This window comes from Podarcis melisellensis (assembly GCF_964234715.1).
Source record: "Podarcis melisellensis genome assembly, chromosome: 16".
Classification (NCBI taxonomy): Eukaryota; Metazoa; Chordata; class Lepidosauria; order Squamata; family Lacertidae; genus Podarcis; species Podarcis melisellensis.
In genome coordinates, this window is record NC_138533.1 from 14,160,187 (window position 1) to 14,174,988 (window position 14,802).

Genomic DNA, 14,802 nt, shown 5'->3' on the forward strand with positions numbered 1-14,802 from the left:
AGCAGCAGCTCTCCAGGGTTTCAGGGGCGCAAGGTGTCTCTCCCAGTCCTTCCTGGAGATGCCATTGGGGATGGAGCCAAGGGCCTCCCACACGCCAAGCAGATGCTCTGCCTCTGAGCCGCAGCCTTTGCCACACATCAGCTCCCCGCCTTTTGCTTTCAGATCCACAACTATACAGGCCCAGGCAAGGTCCGCATTTCGCTGGTCACCAAGGAGGTCCCCTACCGGCCCCACCCGCACGACTTGGTGGGGAAGGACTGCAAAGAAGGCTATTATGAAGCAGAGCTGTCTCCAGAGCGCTCCATCCACAGGTGAGCGGATGTGGGAAGGGGAGAGAGCTGGGTATCTGCCCCCCCCCACCCCCGGTCTTTTTCTCTGGCCATTTGGGAGGATGATTTGGGGGTGGGTGTTTATTTATTTGCATCAACCGCTAGCCATTGCCGTCTGCGTACGAAAGTGCAAACATAAGCACAACTTGAGGGATGAAGCTGCCAAACTAAATGAACAACTGCAGTGTTTCAGAGAGCGTATCTTTGCCCAGCCCTACGCAAAGATGCCTTTGGGGTTGAACCTGGGGCCTTCGGTGTGCAAAGCAGATGTGCTCACTGCTGAGCTACTGCCCTTCCGCGACCACGGCAGCTGCAAAGTCCAAAATAAAAAACTACACAGGTTAAAACCCAAGAGGAGGTAGTTGTGGGCCATGTTTTGACGGCGGCTGCTTGAAGCTCTGCAGGTTTCACTGTCGGCCATTTAACCTGGATCTGCGAGGAGAAAAGTTAGCGTGAAAAGCAGCCGAGCGGCCCAGTGCGAGTGGGGCGCTTGGCTCTTCACACAGGAGTCTGTACAAAGAATAAAGCAAGCTTAGATGGGCCAATGTTAAGAGCATCACCATCTCCACGTGAAGGTGGATGATTTGGGGATCTTCCTCGCTGGTGTTTGGGGAAGCAGCCGTGCTTCTCACCCGATGCCTTTCACCTCCTTGTGCCTCCCTCTCCCCCTCCCTCCAAGCTGCACACTGACCTCTGCCTGCTCCATGTGCTCCTTCCCAGCTTCCAGAACTTGGGAATCCAATGCGTGCGGAAACGAGACCTGGACAAGGCCGTGGCCAAGCGGATCGAAACCAACAACAACCCGTTCAATGGTGAGGAGCGCTGTCGGCCGTGACAGTGGTCAAGGGCTTTGTGGGGGGCAGGGGTGTGTTGTTGGAACGTGAGAAGCTGTCTTGGACTAGCTCAGACTATTTCTCCCACCTAGCTGTGCATGTGATGACCAGCAATGCTGCTTTGGAGTCTCCTGCAGAGAAGGGCCTTTTTTGCAACCTGCTGTCTCAGAGATGCTGCAATGCCAAGCCCGGGGATGAAATGCGGCCCCCCAGGCCTCCTTGTGTGGCTCTTGGGGCTCTCCCTAGACCATGCCCCTCACTCACCCTGATTCACACTGTTCTAGACCAGCTAGAATGTGCCCTTGAACTTTGATAATGCCTCTTGCCAGGATGGAGAGGGGTGTGCAGGTGTGCCTAGAAACTAGCCTTCTGTAGAAATCTAAAATTCACACCTGATGTTCTGCCCACTCTTTTGCTTCTGGCCCTGACAGTCCCTGGCATGTGGCCCCCAGAAGATTGCCCAGGAGGGAATCTGGCCCCCCGGCTGAAAAGGGTTTCCTATCCCTGTAAAAGCAGCAGCTAAGCCCAACCATCGTCAGACATACCAGGGTGCCCTCCAGGCTCAGATTTGCATTCATTGCTCTGTCTGCTACTGGCATGCGGTCCCTGAAATGTTGCGCAGGAGGGAATCTGCACCACAAGCTGAAAACAGTTGACCCACCCCTGTGCTGCCGCATTCTCTTTAATTGTCATTTCCAGGGGTTGAACCATCTAGATGCAGGTGCACAATTTTTACTTCCCTTTTCTAGACTTAACTGTATTGTTTATATTTCTTGCTTTCTCTCTCCCTCCCCGCCTGCCCCTGATTCCAGTGTCCATGGAAGAGCTAAAAGGAGACTATGACCTGAACGCGGTTCGGCTCTGTTTCCAGGTGTGGATTCAGGATGCAGGCAGTGGGCGCTTGGTCCAGCTGCCCCTGGCAATCTCACAGCCCATCTATGACAATCGTGAGTGCTAACGGGGGGTGTCTCTGATGCACACCGCTACCTTTATTAGAGAGGGAGGGACCAACCAGGGATGGACAGTGGAGCAGACCCAACACTGATCATTCATTGGTTTTTGATTTTCGTATCCTGCTCTATCTGAGGGTCCCAGAGCAACTTAACAGCAGCTTCTTTATCCAACAAGTAAATAATTCTATCCCTGAGGAAATGGAATGGATGCAGATCAGAGTTAGGTGCACTAACTACTTGATTGAAATTAATGGGGCTTCCGTTAAATCATGATTTGGAAACCCTGGAGAGCTGCTGCCAGTCAGTGCAGGCAGTTCTGAGCTTGATGGACCAATGGTCTGACCAGTATAAGGCAGCTTCAGATGTCCCTTTTCAGTTCGGTCCTTTGTTCAGAATCATGAGGACTGGGATATTTATTTTTCAACAAAGGTCCTCAGTGGTGGAGCACCTGTTTTGCATGCAAAAGTTACCCAGTTCAATCCCTGGCATCTCCAGGTAGGCTGCCTGAAACCCTGGAGAGCCACTGCCAGTGTATTCCGTACTGAGCTAGATGGACCAATGGTCTCCATAACACAGCCTCTTGTATTCCCTCACTGCCACTGAGTCATTAAGATGGCCCCGGCGCCCTCTCTTTCTCCAGGTGCTCCCAATACAGCCGAGTTGAAGATCTGCCGTGTGAACCGCAATTCAGGGAGCTGCCTGGGTGGAGACGAGATCTTCCTCCTCTGTGACAAGGTCCAGAAAGGTAAGAGATGCCTCCCTTTTCAGTGCAGGGTTTTACTTCCATTGGCCACCTTGGGCTTTGGAAGAGATGTAGAGTCAAGCCTTGGAAGAGGCTGCAAAGGACTTCTGGACAACAGCAGCAAGGGTTCAACTTTTCATGTGTGCTTTCCTTTCATGGTGGTGTTGTTGTTGTTTTGTTGTTGCTGTTGCTGTTCTTATTCTTAAGGCAGTTTTTAGTGTAGTGGGGAAAACTCAGAAAGCCCTTCCAGCCACATCTTTGCTCATAACAATGACCGAAACCATCTCTAAAGCCTCCTGTGTCTGCCAACCCTTTTAAAATCCTCCCTAACTTATGCATTTTTAAATGCAGGCTCACTATAGTCACCATGTGGCCAAACTGACCTCTTTGCTTCCAGCACTGTTTGCCCACTTCAGTCCTGGGCTTTTCTGTGAGGTTTGCCCTGATGTCACAGCATCTCGCCCAATGGCAGGCAACTTCAAGGAGTCAGCTGATATGTTCAAAATGTTAAAAAGTCTTCCACATTTTGTTTGGTGTGTGTATATGGGTATTTTGGCCTGTTGCCTTCAAAAAGTGCTGTTGGCCATTTCTCAGTTTGGGAACAGGAGATGATTACACATTTGTGGTGAAAGGAAATAAGACCAGGTGTTGGTATTTCCCATTTTGTTCTTTCCCCCACCCTTCACACCAGCAAGGGGTAGCAACAACCACCAACCTGGATGGCTTTAAAAGAGGGTGAGACTCGGTTCACCCTCCACTGTTGGAGGCAGAATGCTTCTGAGTACCAGTTGCCAGAAATCACAATTGGGAAGAGCACTGTTGCATTTGGGACTTGCTTTCAGGCTTCCTATTGGAGCACCAGGCCGGCCACTGTGAGAACAGGATGCTGGACTAGATGGGCCATTGGCCTGATCCAGTTTCAGGACTCTCCTTGTGTTCTTACGTTCTCAGTGAGTCTGAACCCCTCAATCCTCTCCCCCCCCCCCCCGCTTCCTTTGCAGAGGACATCGAAGTCCGCTTCTTCAAGGACTCTTGGGAGGCAAAGGGCTCCTTCTCCCAAGCCGACGTCCATCGCCAAGTGGCCATTGTCTTCAAGACCCCGCCGTACATGGACCAAACCCTTCGGGAGCCGGTGACAGTCCAGATGCAGCTGCGTCGCCCATCCGACAAGGAAGTCAGTGGGCCCATGGAGTTCCGTTATCTTCCTGATGAAGGTATGTCCTCTCTTGCATGCTCTGGTTCTAAGCTCTATGAGCTTTCAGCTGTGAGCCAGCTCAGAAACTCAGATGTATGTCAGGTGCCAAAGGGCTCCCTGAATCAGGGTTACAGTTGCCAAAACAGAATGCCTAGTTTTCATTTTGGGGCCCAGTGGCTCAAAAGACATACTTTTCAATGTGAATTTTTGCTTCCTGAAATAAAGTTCTGATTGCGCAGATGAAATACCACAGAGAGAATCTGAAAGGGTGTGTTGCTAGTGTGTGAAAGCAGGCAAGATCCAAGGATCCCCAGGGATGCGCCTCCAGGTGGTGGAGACGTCAGGTACCTTCCTGGCACCCGGGCATCTTCACTTGCTCACAAGTGGCCAAAAGTCAGGTGCAAAATGCGCCCAGTGCCTGGCGAATTTCAAACGGCGCTGTGAGTGTGCAGGCATGATTCCCTGACTCCAGCTCTCCTGTTACTCAGTCGTTGCCTATGATTGGAGAGTACATTATCAGCTCCCTTTCAAAGCAAATGTGTCCTTATTCTCCCCCACCCCCCTTTTCCTTTTGGACAGGTGACTTCAATCGTATTGACGAGAAACGCAAACGGACCCTTGGCACCTTCAAGAACTTTGTTCAGAAAACACCCTTTGCAGGTAGGGCTCGAGTTAGAGGGGTAGAAGAAAAGGGTGGTGTGGCTGGTTGAAGAACCTTCAAGGGGGTGAGACATTGGCGACTGGGCCCCATTTGGGACTGTTGGGGCAGAAGACAGGGAGACCAACAGGAAAACAAAGCCCAGTGCCCATGGCAGGTGGTGTTGGGATTCACAGGATACTGAGTAAGTCTGCAGGCTTCAACAGGTTAATGCAATACTCTGTGAAGTGCTGGGTCAGAGTGACTCAGCAGGAATGTGATTGGCTATCACCTGTTTTAAAAGGAAAGCCTGTTCAACAGTAGTTGTGGTTGTGTGGTGGTTGTGCTGTGGTGTGGTGGAGAGTATTCGTTTGCCTTAAGGAGCAGGTACTCTGTATGGACTGTTTTTGTAAACACCTGTATATAGCTCACATTAAAAAGACTGCACTGGGAAAAACCTGGGACTCTGAGCGTTTCTGCTAAAAGCGCCGCGAGGAATTCACGACAGGTGGAGCCTACTCCTTCTAGTTTTGTCCCCATCCTCCTCCTCCAACCAAGTTCTGCAAGAGCAGGGCTGTGGAGGAATATCCCAGAAGGCAGAGCCACCCTGTGAGTTGCTTGCAAGTAAAAAGGCAGGCAGATGGAATGGCTGAGGCTGAGGGGCCCATGCCCTGCTCTTCTTAGTACACTGGCCTCCAACAGAGAGGAGCACAGGAGGTGGAATACCTTGGAATCTCATGAGACCTGGGTTTGATGTTGCAGGGGGGATACTGCTTCCTCTGTAGCTCAGTAAATAAGAGCTCACACTTTCCATACAGAGTCCAGGTTCAATCCCTGGCATCTCCGTTTAGGAGGATCAGGGAGCAGGTGATGGGGAAGGAGCCCCCCTCCCTCTGCCAGTCAGAGCAGGCAATACTAAGCAAGACAAAGAGTCTCCCTCACGGTGAGGGTTCTTCCGGTGTCCATACATGGGGGGGGAGGGGGTTGAAGCCTTGCTGGGCTCTTGGGAGGATTTTGCATGTTCTGACCCCTTCCGTTCCCTCCCAACAGTCGGAGCTGCAGAACCTCGCTCCCAGCGCCGCATTGCTGTTCCCAAACATGGCCTGGCCCGGCCCAACATCAGCGGTGAGGAATGCCTAACCTTTCCTTTCATGTAACCCTTCTGTCAAGTTAACAGCTTGCTTACGAGGAAAATTGGTCTGGCTGGGAATCTTGTCCCATGACGTCAATATGGACTAGCAGCTTAGGAGTTGTATATGTTCTGTTCAAACTGTTGGTTGGCATTCAGCTCCTGTCCACCCTTCCCCCCCCCCCCCCCCGCTTAAAGGAGAAGGGAAAGGGGCTTTTTAAACCTGTGCTCATTGGCAGACGGGTGGAGATTAAATCCTGCTGCCTAGGCTGCAAGATCCTGTTTTCTACTGGGAACAGGGCAGTGCACCCAAAGCAGGATTGAACCCTGTCCTTCAACCCAACAGCTGGCATCACCAGTGGTGTCAGTGGGTGTGATGGGCCAAATTGGACCCCATGGCAGGCCGAGATTGACTCGTGGTCTGAAGGCTCCCCACCCTTGCTCTAAGCTATTTATATTCTGTGCTTTCAAAAGAAAAACATGTAACACAATCTGGCAATTTCCCCCATTGAATGATGATTGGAACTGTTGCTGGGGGAGGGGGCAGAGAGCATCTGCCTTGCATGCAGGAGGTCCCAGGTTCAATCTCCAATGGCGTCTCCAGGTGGGCCTGGAAAAGACTTCCTGCCTAAAACCCTGGAGAACTGCTGCTGCCAGTCAGAGTGTAGACAGTACTGAGTGAGATGGGCCCCAGTGAATCTGGCTCAGCAGAAGGCAGCTTCCTACTGGCTTGCTTCTAGGATTTCACTAGGAAACATACACTTATAAAGTCCACAATCACAGCATTTAAAACTAGAAACTTGTTGGCAAGTTGTTATTTTTGAAAGAGAGAAAGAAAATGCCACATCTGAGTGGATGTTGCAGCACTGGCTCCCAGCAAAATTGGGAGCCACTCTTGGGAATGCACTTCTTCCCTCCCTTTCCCTTAACACAGTATTTCCCAAACTTGGGTCTCCATCTGTTATTGGACTACAACTCCCATCATCCCTAGCTGGCAAGACCAGTGGTCAGGGATGATGAGAATTGTAGTCTGGAAACTCAAGTTTGGGAAACTCTGCCTTAACATATGCTAGATGTTTGCATTGGTGCCGAGGTTGCTTCTTAGTTTCCAAACCATGGCTGGTGGGCAGACCCTGCACCAGCTCTGAGATCCTCTGGCCAGTAAACCCCGGCCAGCTGGGAGTCCAGGAAGGTCAGGAGGCCCTGGTGCTTCTCTCACTGATGCAAGAGTGCTGATGTGTCCTTTGTCGCCATCTCCTCTCTCTGATCTTCCTTGCAGGTGTCCCAGGAATTATGGGAGCATCAGGGCAAACCCCACTGCCCACCTCCAAACCCCAGGCCATGGTGCACCCTTCTCCCGCCTACTTCACGGGCCCCAGCCATGCCCCACTTCCAGCGGCGGCGGCTCCTCCGACCGCAGCTGCACAGTCCAGCTTCAGCACGGTGAACATGGAAGATCTGTCGGGCCTGGGCGTGAGCCATCGGGTCCAGCCCTCTGAGTCGGAGGCCGAAGCCAGCATTGCAGACGCCTTCCTGCACCTCCACTTCGAAGGGGCGGATGCTGGGGGCATGGAGCTTGGGGGGATCCTGGATGATGCTCCCTACACCAGCCTGGAGGGGATTAACACAGCCGAGTTCTGCCAGCTCCTCACAGAAGGGGCCGCCCAGCAAGCACTCCAGGACAACCAAGGCACTCTGCTGACCTATCCAGAGTCGATCAGCCGCCTGGTGTCCCAGCGGAGAGCCCAAGGGGAGCCCAGTGGAGGGGGCGGTGGCGGCGGCTCAGGTGCCAGCTGCTACAATGGCCTTCCGGGGGCCCTTCCTGCTGAGGAAAGCTTTTCCTCCATGGTAGATTTTGACTTGAACTCTCTTCTGAACCAGCTGAACTCATAAGGGTGGAGTCACAGGACCACCAGCTTCTGTCCCTGGGCTCCAGATCCCGGGTGGCCACTCTTTGTTTGCGTAGACTTTGCCAACTTAACTCTCCCCCTCTCTGGTGGTCCCCCCCCCCCCCGCTGGATGGACTATCCTTCAAGGATGTATTTGGGTGGGGGCAACCTCTAGGTTCTTGGAACATGAGGTTTTTATAGGCCTGGACCATTGCTTTTAGGCAGAGGCGAGGTCTCTTTCCTACCCGCCACCAGTGAAGTGGGCGTTGTACATTTGGTAACACGGCAGAGCCAGTTCTCACTTCCCTACTGAAGGCTTGTTTTCCTTCCAGAACTATGGAGCTGTGTGTGTTTTTGACTGTTTGAAGGGGAAGAATCTCTCCTCCTTCCCATGGTTGCCTTCTGAAAACTCGCCAGCCGGCACCTTCTCCTCCTCATGCCAAACAAAACATTAAGGGGGAGCAGAAGCTCAGAAGCCTTAAAGAACTGTGCCAGCAAGCAAAAAAAATCAGCAGGTCAAACCTGTTTCTAACCTTTTTATGAAAAGCCACACAGTTCTAAATGCTACAGTAGCTGTACCAGGATATTTGAAAAGCAAAGCTACTTCTGTACTGTTTCCGGAGTGCCTTAAAGCATTGCCCAAGGTTCTTCTGGTGGGTGAGGCCTTCCTGGTGAAACCCTACAGCCATCTCCAGGGCCGTGAGGGTTTGTCCCTTCTGCCCATGTTTGAAGAGGCGGGAAGAGTTGGAATCGTTTGTTGGTCCTTTGCTGTAGAAGGAATAGCTTAACTCTAGCAGGCTGTTGTGGGTATACAGACATGGGACTTGTGGTGGCAAAACACAGGCTATTTTTCAACCTTGGTGTCCTTGGCCTTAACTGGGGATTTGTGTCAGTCTCTGTGGCACGCACACAGGACTTCTTCCTCTTAAGATAAGGGGTTTTTTTAAAGCCAGAAAGAGCAACAAGGCTGTGAGGGGTAAGCCAGCCTCGTGGATGAAAGGGATGCAGACCCAGTCAGGCCTGCACCTTGCCTGCCAGTGGCGGGGGGTGGGGGGGATAAAACAATGGGAAATTGCATGAGGATGTGGGCGGCGCCTTCTTTTTCCGTACTGAAGCCAACTCTGAGCCTTTCCGCTCAGAAAATATGCCGTTACTATAAGGGGGTGCAATGGGACATTTGGTGCCTTTCTGTTGCAGGCTTTGTTTGGCCCTAGCCCTGCTCAGTTTCCTCTTAGGGTGAGGGCTTGAGACCCTCCATGTGAACCCAGTGCCTGCCAGCCCCCAAATCATGCCACCTCTCCAAAGAAAAGCAAGACAGTTTAGGCCACGTAGAGCGAAAACAAGCTAGCAGGAAGCAGTTGAACTCAGACACAAGGTCTAAAACAGAAGAGAGATCCAGTTATCCCAGGTTAGGATGCAGCCTGCTGCCAACAGGGTCTGGTGGGGAAAGCAGCTGCCAAGCCAGCAGGGGCAGCCAAGGTTATGTCCAGGGTGGGGGCGGGATTGCGCCTTGTTTTTTAAATACTATTTGCTGCATTTTTTTAAGGGTGGGTGGGTGTGTCAAGATAGTTAACCACTTAAGTGCTGTTATTGGTCCACAGTTGTCTCACTCTTCTTTTTTTTGTTATCTGATGTGGCAATTCTTGCTTTCTTCTTCCTATAGCAGGTTCCTAAAAATAAACTGAAGCCTCAGCCTGGCAGTTTTCTTTTTATCGTGGAATTGGGGTGTGGTTTCCATAAGGACTTGTGGAAGGAAGATCTGGGAACTGTGGCCTTAATTTGCAGGCAATGTCACCTCAAACCAGTATTGGTATTCTCCCCACCCCCACCCCAGTCACATAAAATCCAGAAGCCACGGGGACTATTAGGTTCTTAAGGGGGCAAATTGGGAGCCTTCCCCCAGGAAGCTGTCATGTCCCATCACTCCTGACCATTGACTATGTTGACTGGTGCCGATGGGAATTACAATCCAAAACATCTATCTGGTAGGCATCAGTGCATTATCATTTAGAAGCATGGATAAACCCTATTGTGCTGCTTTTTAAAACAAAAAAACAGCTTAGTAATTCCTTGTTTTTTCTCGCTTCCTGGGCTGTTGTATAACTGCACACCAAAGGAACATTGGAGCATAGGTGTGCACACCGTATAGGTGTGCCTGTTTTCTTTCAGGTTGTATAATTTATTGTGATGTTCTGATTTTTCATTTTGGCTTTGCTGGTGCGAAGAGTGTTACATTAAGCACCCAACCTCTTTGCATCTTGCTCAGCCAGCCTTCTTGGCTCCTAAGCTTCTCCCTCCCGTTTCCCAGCTGATCAGAATATTTTTGTTTAATGGAAAGAGCTTCTGGAACCAAAGCCATTTTCTTTTATTACTTTTGCCTGCACTCCCATAGAATTATGACACTTATGAACCCTTATCTAGCTTTTCTTCCAAAACATTAAATAAGATATCCCTATCCACATGTACAATTTGCATGAATCAAGCAGGGAAGTAGAAGGTGCGGTTTATACATGCATCATGCTCTTTCCCTAAGCCCAGGCGTGGGACATCTTAGGCCTCTCTAGATATTGCTGGGCCCCCAGTTCCCACTTTCCCTGGGCTTCTTTGGCCATGCTGTCTGGGGTTGATGGCAGCCATGTGCCCCTGAAACAACCTTACATTTGTATCTTGAAGGGGAGAAGCTTCACAAAAAAATCCCCAAACAAACTGCCCTCAGTTAGAAAGGCTACCTGAAATGGTAGTTGCATGCACAAGCTAGAAAGCAAATTCTGACTACTGGACAGCTGCTTCACATGCTGGTAATTCATTTTGTGGTACGGCTGGTTATTTGAAGAGCACGGACAAGGTTCACCATAGTGCAAGAATGTTCAGGTCCTTCCTTCAGTTCCCGTAATGTAGAAACGTAGGAAGTTGCCTTATACTGTGTCAGAACAATGATTCCTCTTTCAGTACTGTTTACACTGACTGGCAGCAGCTCTTTGGGCTTTCAGTCGAGGGACATTGCCAGCTCCAGTTGGAGATGTCATTGGGGACTGAATCTACTGCTAAGCCACAGCCCTTCCCCTCTCAAGGATAAGCATACTTAGTCTGCATAATAAGGTTGCCATATTTCAAAAAGTTAAAATCCAGACAAAAAGTTGAGGTGTTTGTTTGTTTTGCAAAATCTAAAAAATGGAAATTGAGCTTTTTGGGGGGAATTCACCATAATATTGACTTCCGACATGAGTTGCCATATGTCCGGGTTTTCCAGGACAATTTCAGCCATTTCCACCCAGACACTGCTTCTGACTGCCGTATTCTGGCCATGTCTGGCAAATTCCAGACCTATGGCCACCCTAGTACAGAAGCCTCTTTAAAAATTCAAAGTTTCCTGAGTAGGAACTATCTTTAAACTGCAAGTGAGGCAATTCAAAGACTGGTGCCAGCTGGCCTGCTTGCCTCTTCCATTTCCATTCTCTCTTTCCACACACCCTCCTGGCAATAAACATTCAGCAAGAAGACAAAATTACTTTTTTATTTTTTAAAAACCTATTTTACAGGTAGGCAAGTGCTGCTGAATCAAATTTCTTTTCCACAGCCTCAAGAGGAAAGAAATGTTGAGAGACATTCCCTTAAATGAGTAAAACTTGTTCTCCCAACACATTTTGTTGGGATAGTGTCTTATGTTTAGCCCCTCTTTCAAAACTACACAGCACCTCCCTGGTGAACCATTAGTAGTTTCTGATGAAAAACTTCCCTAGAAACTACTTTTCCCAGGCATTATGGCAGGCCTGGGGAACCTGTGGCAAAATTAGATGAAACTGTTGGAAGCAAGAATATCCAAACTTTTGTGTTTCACAGAACTCCCCATAGTCTGCTTAGATTATTCTACAAGATGGGAATGTTTGGCATTGTTAGAAAGTATGCCGCCTCTTAGCACAGAGGTAGCCAAACCCTCCAGGTGTTTTAGACTAAAACTCCCATCAGCCTCACTCAACATGGATGCTGGGAGTTGCAGACCAAAGCATTTGGAAGACACCATGTTGGGTATTCATATCCTAAACATGCAAGGATTTGTCAAATAAGAGATCATTTGACTTGGCACCCCTTTTCTTTTTGACTGCTACAGCAATCTTTCTACTGACCTGTCATGAAATGGGAGTGTGTGCATTTATTTTGATACCCAAAGTCACTGGGGAAGGGGATATGAAAGCATACGCACAGGCAACTGAGGAAGAAGTACAGTGATGCACTCCTGGTAAGAAGTTCTTGAAAACAAGGAAGGCAGCACACTCGATTGAAAGAAAAATTCAGGTGTCCTTAAATGTGGCTGCAGGAAGACCAATGCAGGCAGCTGCCACCCAGTGCTGAAATCCTGCCTCCAGCATCCCTGCCGGCCTGTGCTTGGCAACTGTAATGTGGTCTCTCTGAGGGGGAGCGAAAGGGGAGGGGCACTGGGACTTGTAGCTCCCAGCCACAACACCATTCCCCTGGAAGGGCCACACATCCAAAGGAACACGTTTTAAGTCACTTCCATGTTGTTCACTTTGTTGGTGATGCGCGAACGCCGAGGGATACATTCCAAATCAAACTTACTTTCGTAGATGGTGGGGCAAAGGTGCCAGCGGTTGTCTCGGTAGATGCCCAAGTAGGTGTAAACATCAGGCTTGTAGGACAACAAGCATTTGACCCCTGTGGTGCGGATCACAGCATCGGCCACCAGCACCTGCTCCTCATTTGTGAAGTCGTCTGTGTATACACAGATGACCTGCTTGCGCTCCGAGTCGGGGCAGCAGGGGCTGACCTTGGCCACGCCAATGCGCCCGTCGAGCACCGCACGGGCAATGCCACACCAGGCATGGTCCACCTTGAAGCCACTATCCAGGTGCATGAGCCACTTCCCGGTCAGCACTCGCCGGTTCAGCGCCAGCTCCTTGACCATGTCGAAGGTGATGTGGCGCCCGCTGGCTTGCAGCAGCTCCCAGTCCTCCTGCAGCCCTACCACATCGCCAGATTCAGGACAGAAACGGGGCCCATACACTGCTATCCAACCCACCGGCTCAGCATTGCACTCGGGGTCACCAAACCGGGACACACGGGACGGTTGGTAGGTCTGCAGCCACTCCTCGAATTCGGCCCGGGGAGTCTTGCGAGCATCAAAAACTACCCAGGGGTCCATATCTGCCGCCATGGACTCAGCGGCCAGCTGCTCTGCTGCAAAAGCAGCTTCCTTCCCTGTCTTATCATCCTGGCTGGACATGGCACTGCAGGGCACCTGACAAAGAAGGAGAGGGCAAAGCAAAATGTAATAAGCAAGAGGCAGCCTGCCTGGTCCCTGCTGTCATATATCCTAGCTTGCAATGTGTCCTTCCTTCATACAACTAGCCAACAAGGCAAATTCTCTACACAGTCCCATTTTACAGATTAGAGAATTGAGGCCAAGCCTCACTCGCCCTGAGGTCGTTACCAAACGTGTCCAGTAACTATTTATCTGTAACTGTAACCCAGCTTGGAATTTATAAAACAGGAATTCCAGAGTGAGCAGTAGCAACTGAAGTTCACCACCATCACACATACTTTTTTTTTTTTTTAGTTACTCAAAACTGCTGAGCAGTATGGTGCAGAACACTAGCCTTGGATGTGAGACCTGGCTGCAAACCCCAGCTCAGCAGGCAGCCTTCTACATAAAGTTACTAGCTCTCTGCTTGATCAGCCTCAAAACCTTGTTGCAAGGATAACAGAAGAGCAACATGTACTAGAAGAAGGGAGAGGCGCATGTCTGAAACACTGAAGAGCCTCTGCCAGTCAATTTAAATAATACTGAGCTAGATGCACCAAGGGTCTAACTCAGTATAATGCAGCTTCCTACATTCCAACCACAATACGTTCCAAGTAGTAAAAATGGAATACAAATAGTTAAACGTTTTGTACACACACACACACGCAACCCTTTCAAGCACTACACACCAAGGGTTGGGTCCAGGCTTAGTCACTGAATTCAGTAAAGTTTAAGTTAGTAATGACTTAACATTATCAATGTAAAAGCATCAGTATAGTTTAATGCATGGGTAGGGTAGCTCAGGCCCAGCAGCCAAATGCAGCCTTCCAGGCTTGGCTATCTGGCCTTCTGATCTATTCCCCAATCCAGACCCTTCACTCAACCCGCTTCTCACTACAAACGTTTCTGCCTGGATTTCGGGCTTTCAAATTTTAGTAGCGCCCTGTGAGGTGCCAAAATGTGGTGCATATCCCTGCCACTCAACTTCATTCTACTTAAGTGTTGTGGCTGCCCTCACAGCTCGGTGCTAGTGCAGGCAAACCTGCTCCCCTAAATCTGCCTCTGCAAGATGGGATGTGCTTTTGAACTGCTTGTCTGGATGGAAGATACGGAGGGGTGTGCGACTAGCCTACTGTGCAAAGGTAAACTCTGCATTTCAGCCCACATTTGCCTCTGGCTTTGCTCATCATTGCCATGTGGCCCAGAAAGGAACGTGACCCCTTCAGCTGCTGATAAAGGTTTCCCACCCCTGCCTTTAAGACATATTTACCAAGGCAACACTAACTGCAGCAACGCAAAAGTGCTCCAAAGACATTTTTAATTGTGGAGGGGAACCTACAAAAACTAACCACATGCAGACCTACGCAGCTCCTCACTTAGGGGCCGTTTTAGGCAGCATTAAATTTTAGTCTAAGGAAGGAATAGCAATAAGCTGGTTGCAGAAGGAGCGTGGCTGTTAAAAACAACAACACTGCAGTGACTAAAGAAATTGCCAGTGTCAGTTGGTGCGTTAAGGAGTCGCCCAAAGGAGCTTATGGGAAAGGGTGAGGAGTATGCCAAAAATAAAAATTAAGCAAGACCCATCCAGGAAGTTTCCCCCTCGCTTAGGGCTGATAACACTGGCCTACCTTGCAGGGCTGCTCAGGGCAACAAGAAGCTTAATGGAGGCGAAGCATTCCGAGCACCGTAAAGCAAACCGTTACTGGCAATGGCTGCAGTGAGCGGCAGGCGTTGGAATAAACGGGCAAACGGGAGCCCCCTCCATTCTCTGACCCTCCCCGGCGAGACAGAGGAGCGCGAGAGAGCGGGCCTCTCCTGGCCCCTCCAGAGAAGCCGCC

The 14,802-nt window shown here is 50.2% G+C and overlaps 2 protein-coding genes across 3 annotated transcripts in view; one reads left to right on the forward strand and one right to left on the reverse strand.

The window, feature by feature from the left end:
* The window catches only part of RELA (RELA proto-oncogene, NF-kB subunit), a 32,576-nt gene extending 24,057 nt beyond the window's left edge, over positions 1-8,519 (forward strand). Inside the window, exons 4-11 of the mRNA XM_081891583.1 lie at positions 163-311; positions 1,050-1,141; positions 1,975-2,109; positions 2,756-2,860; positions 3,859-4,071; positions 4,632-4,712; positions 5,740-5,814; positions 7,098-8,519. Coding sequence (XP_081747709.1) covers positions 163-311; positions 1,050-1,141; positions 1,975-2,109; positions 2,756-2,860; positions 3,859-4,071; positions 4,632-4,712; positions 5,740-5,814; positions 7,098-7,711 — 1,464 coding nt within the window. The 3' untranslated portion in view covers positions 7,712-8,519. The remainder of the gene's footprint in view (positions 1-162; positions 312-1,049; positions 1,142-1,974; positions 2,110-2,755; positions 2,861-3,858; positions 4,072-4,631; positions 4,713-5,739; positions 5,815-7,097) is intronic.
* Positions 8,520-9,153: 634 nt separating this feature from the next.
* On the reverse strand, positions 9,154-14,733 carry LOC309358622 (UPF0696 protein C11orf68 homolog). Of its 2 annotated transcripts, none has more exons than XM_081891979.1 (2): positions 14,593-14,733; positions 9,154-12,961 (listed from the first exon to the last, which is right to left on the reverse strand). In XM_081891979.1, exon 2 carries the CDS (start codon positions 12,944-12,946, stop codon positions 12,209-12,211), a length of 738 nt encoding a protein of 245 aa, XP_081748105.1. In that variant the 5' UTR covers positions 12,947-12,961; positions 14,593-14,733; the 3' UTR covers positions 9,154-12,208. The 2 variants fall into 2 exon arrangements, with proteins under 2 accessions (XP_081748105.1, XP_081748106.1); XM_081891980.1 differs by having other exon boundaries at positions 9,154-12,950; positions 14,583-14,683.
* Between the last annotated feature and the right edge of the window lie 69 nt (positions 14,734-14,802).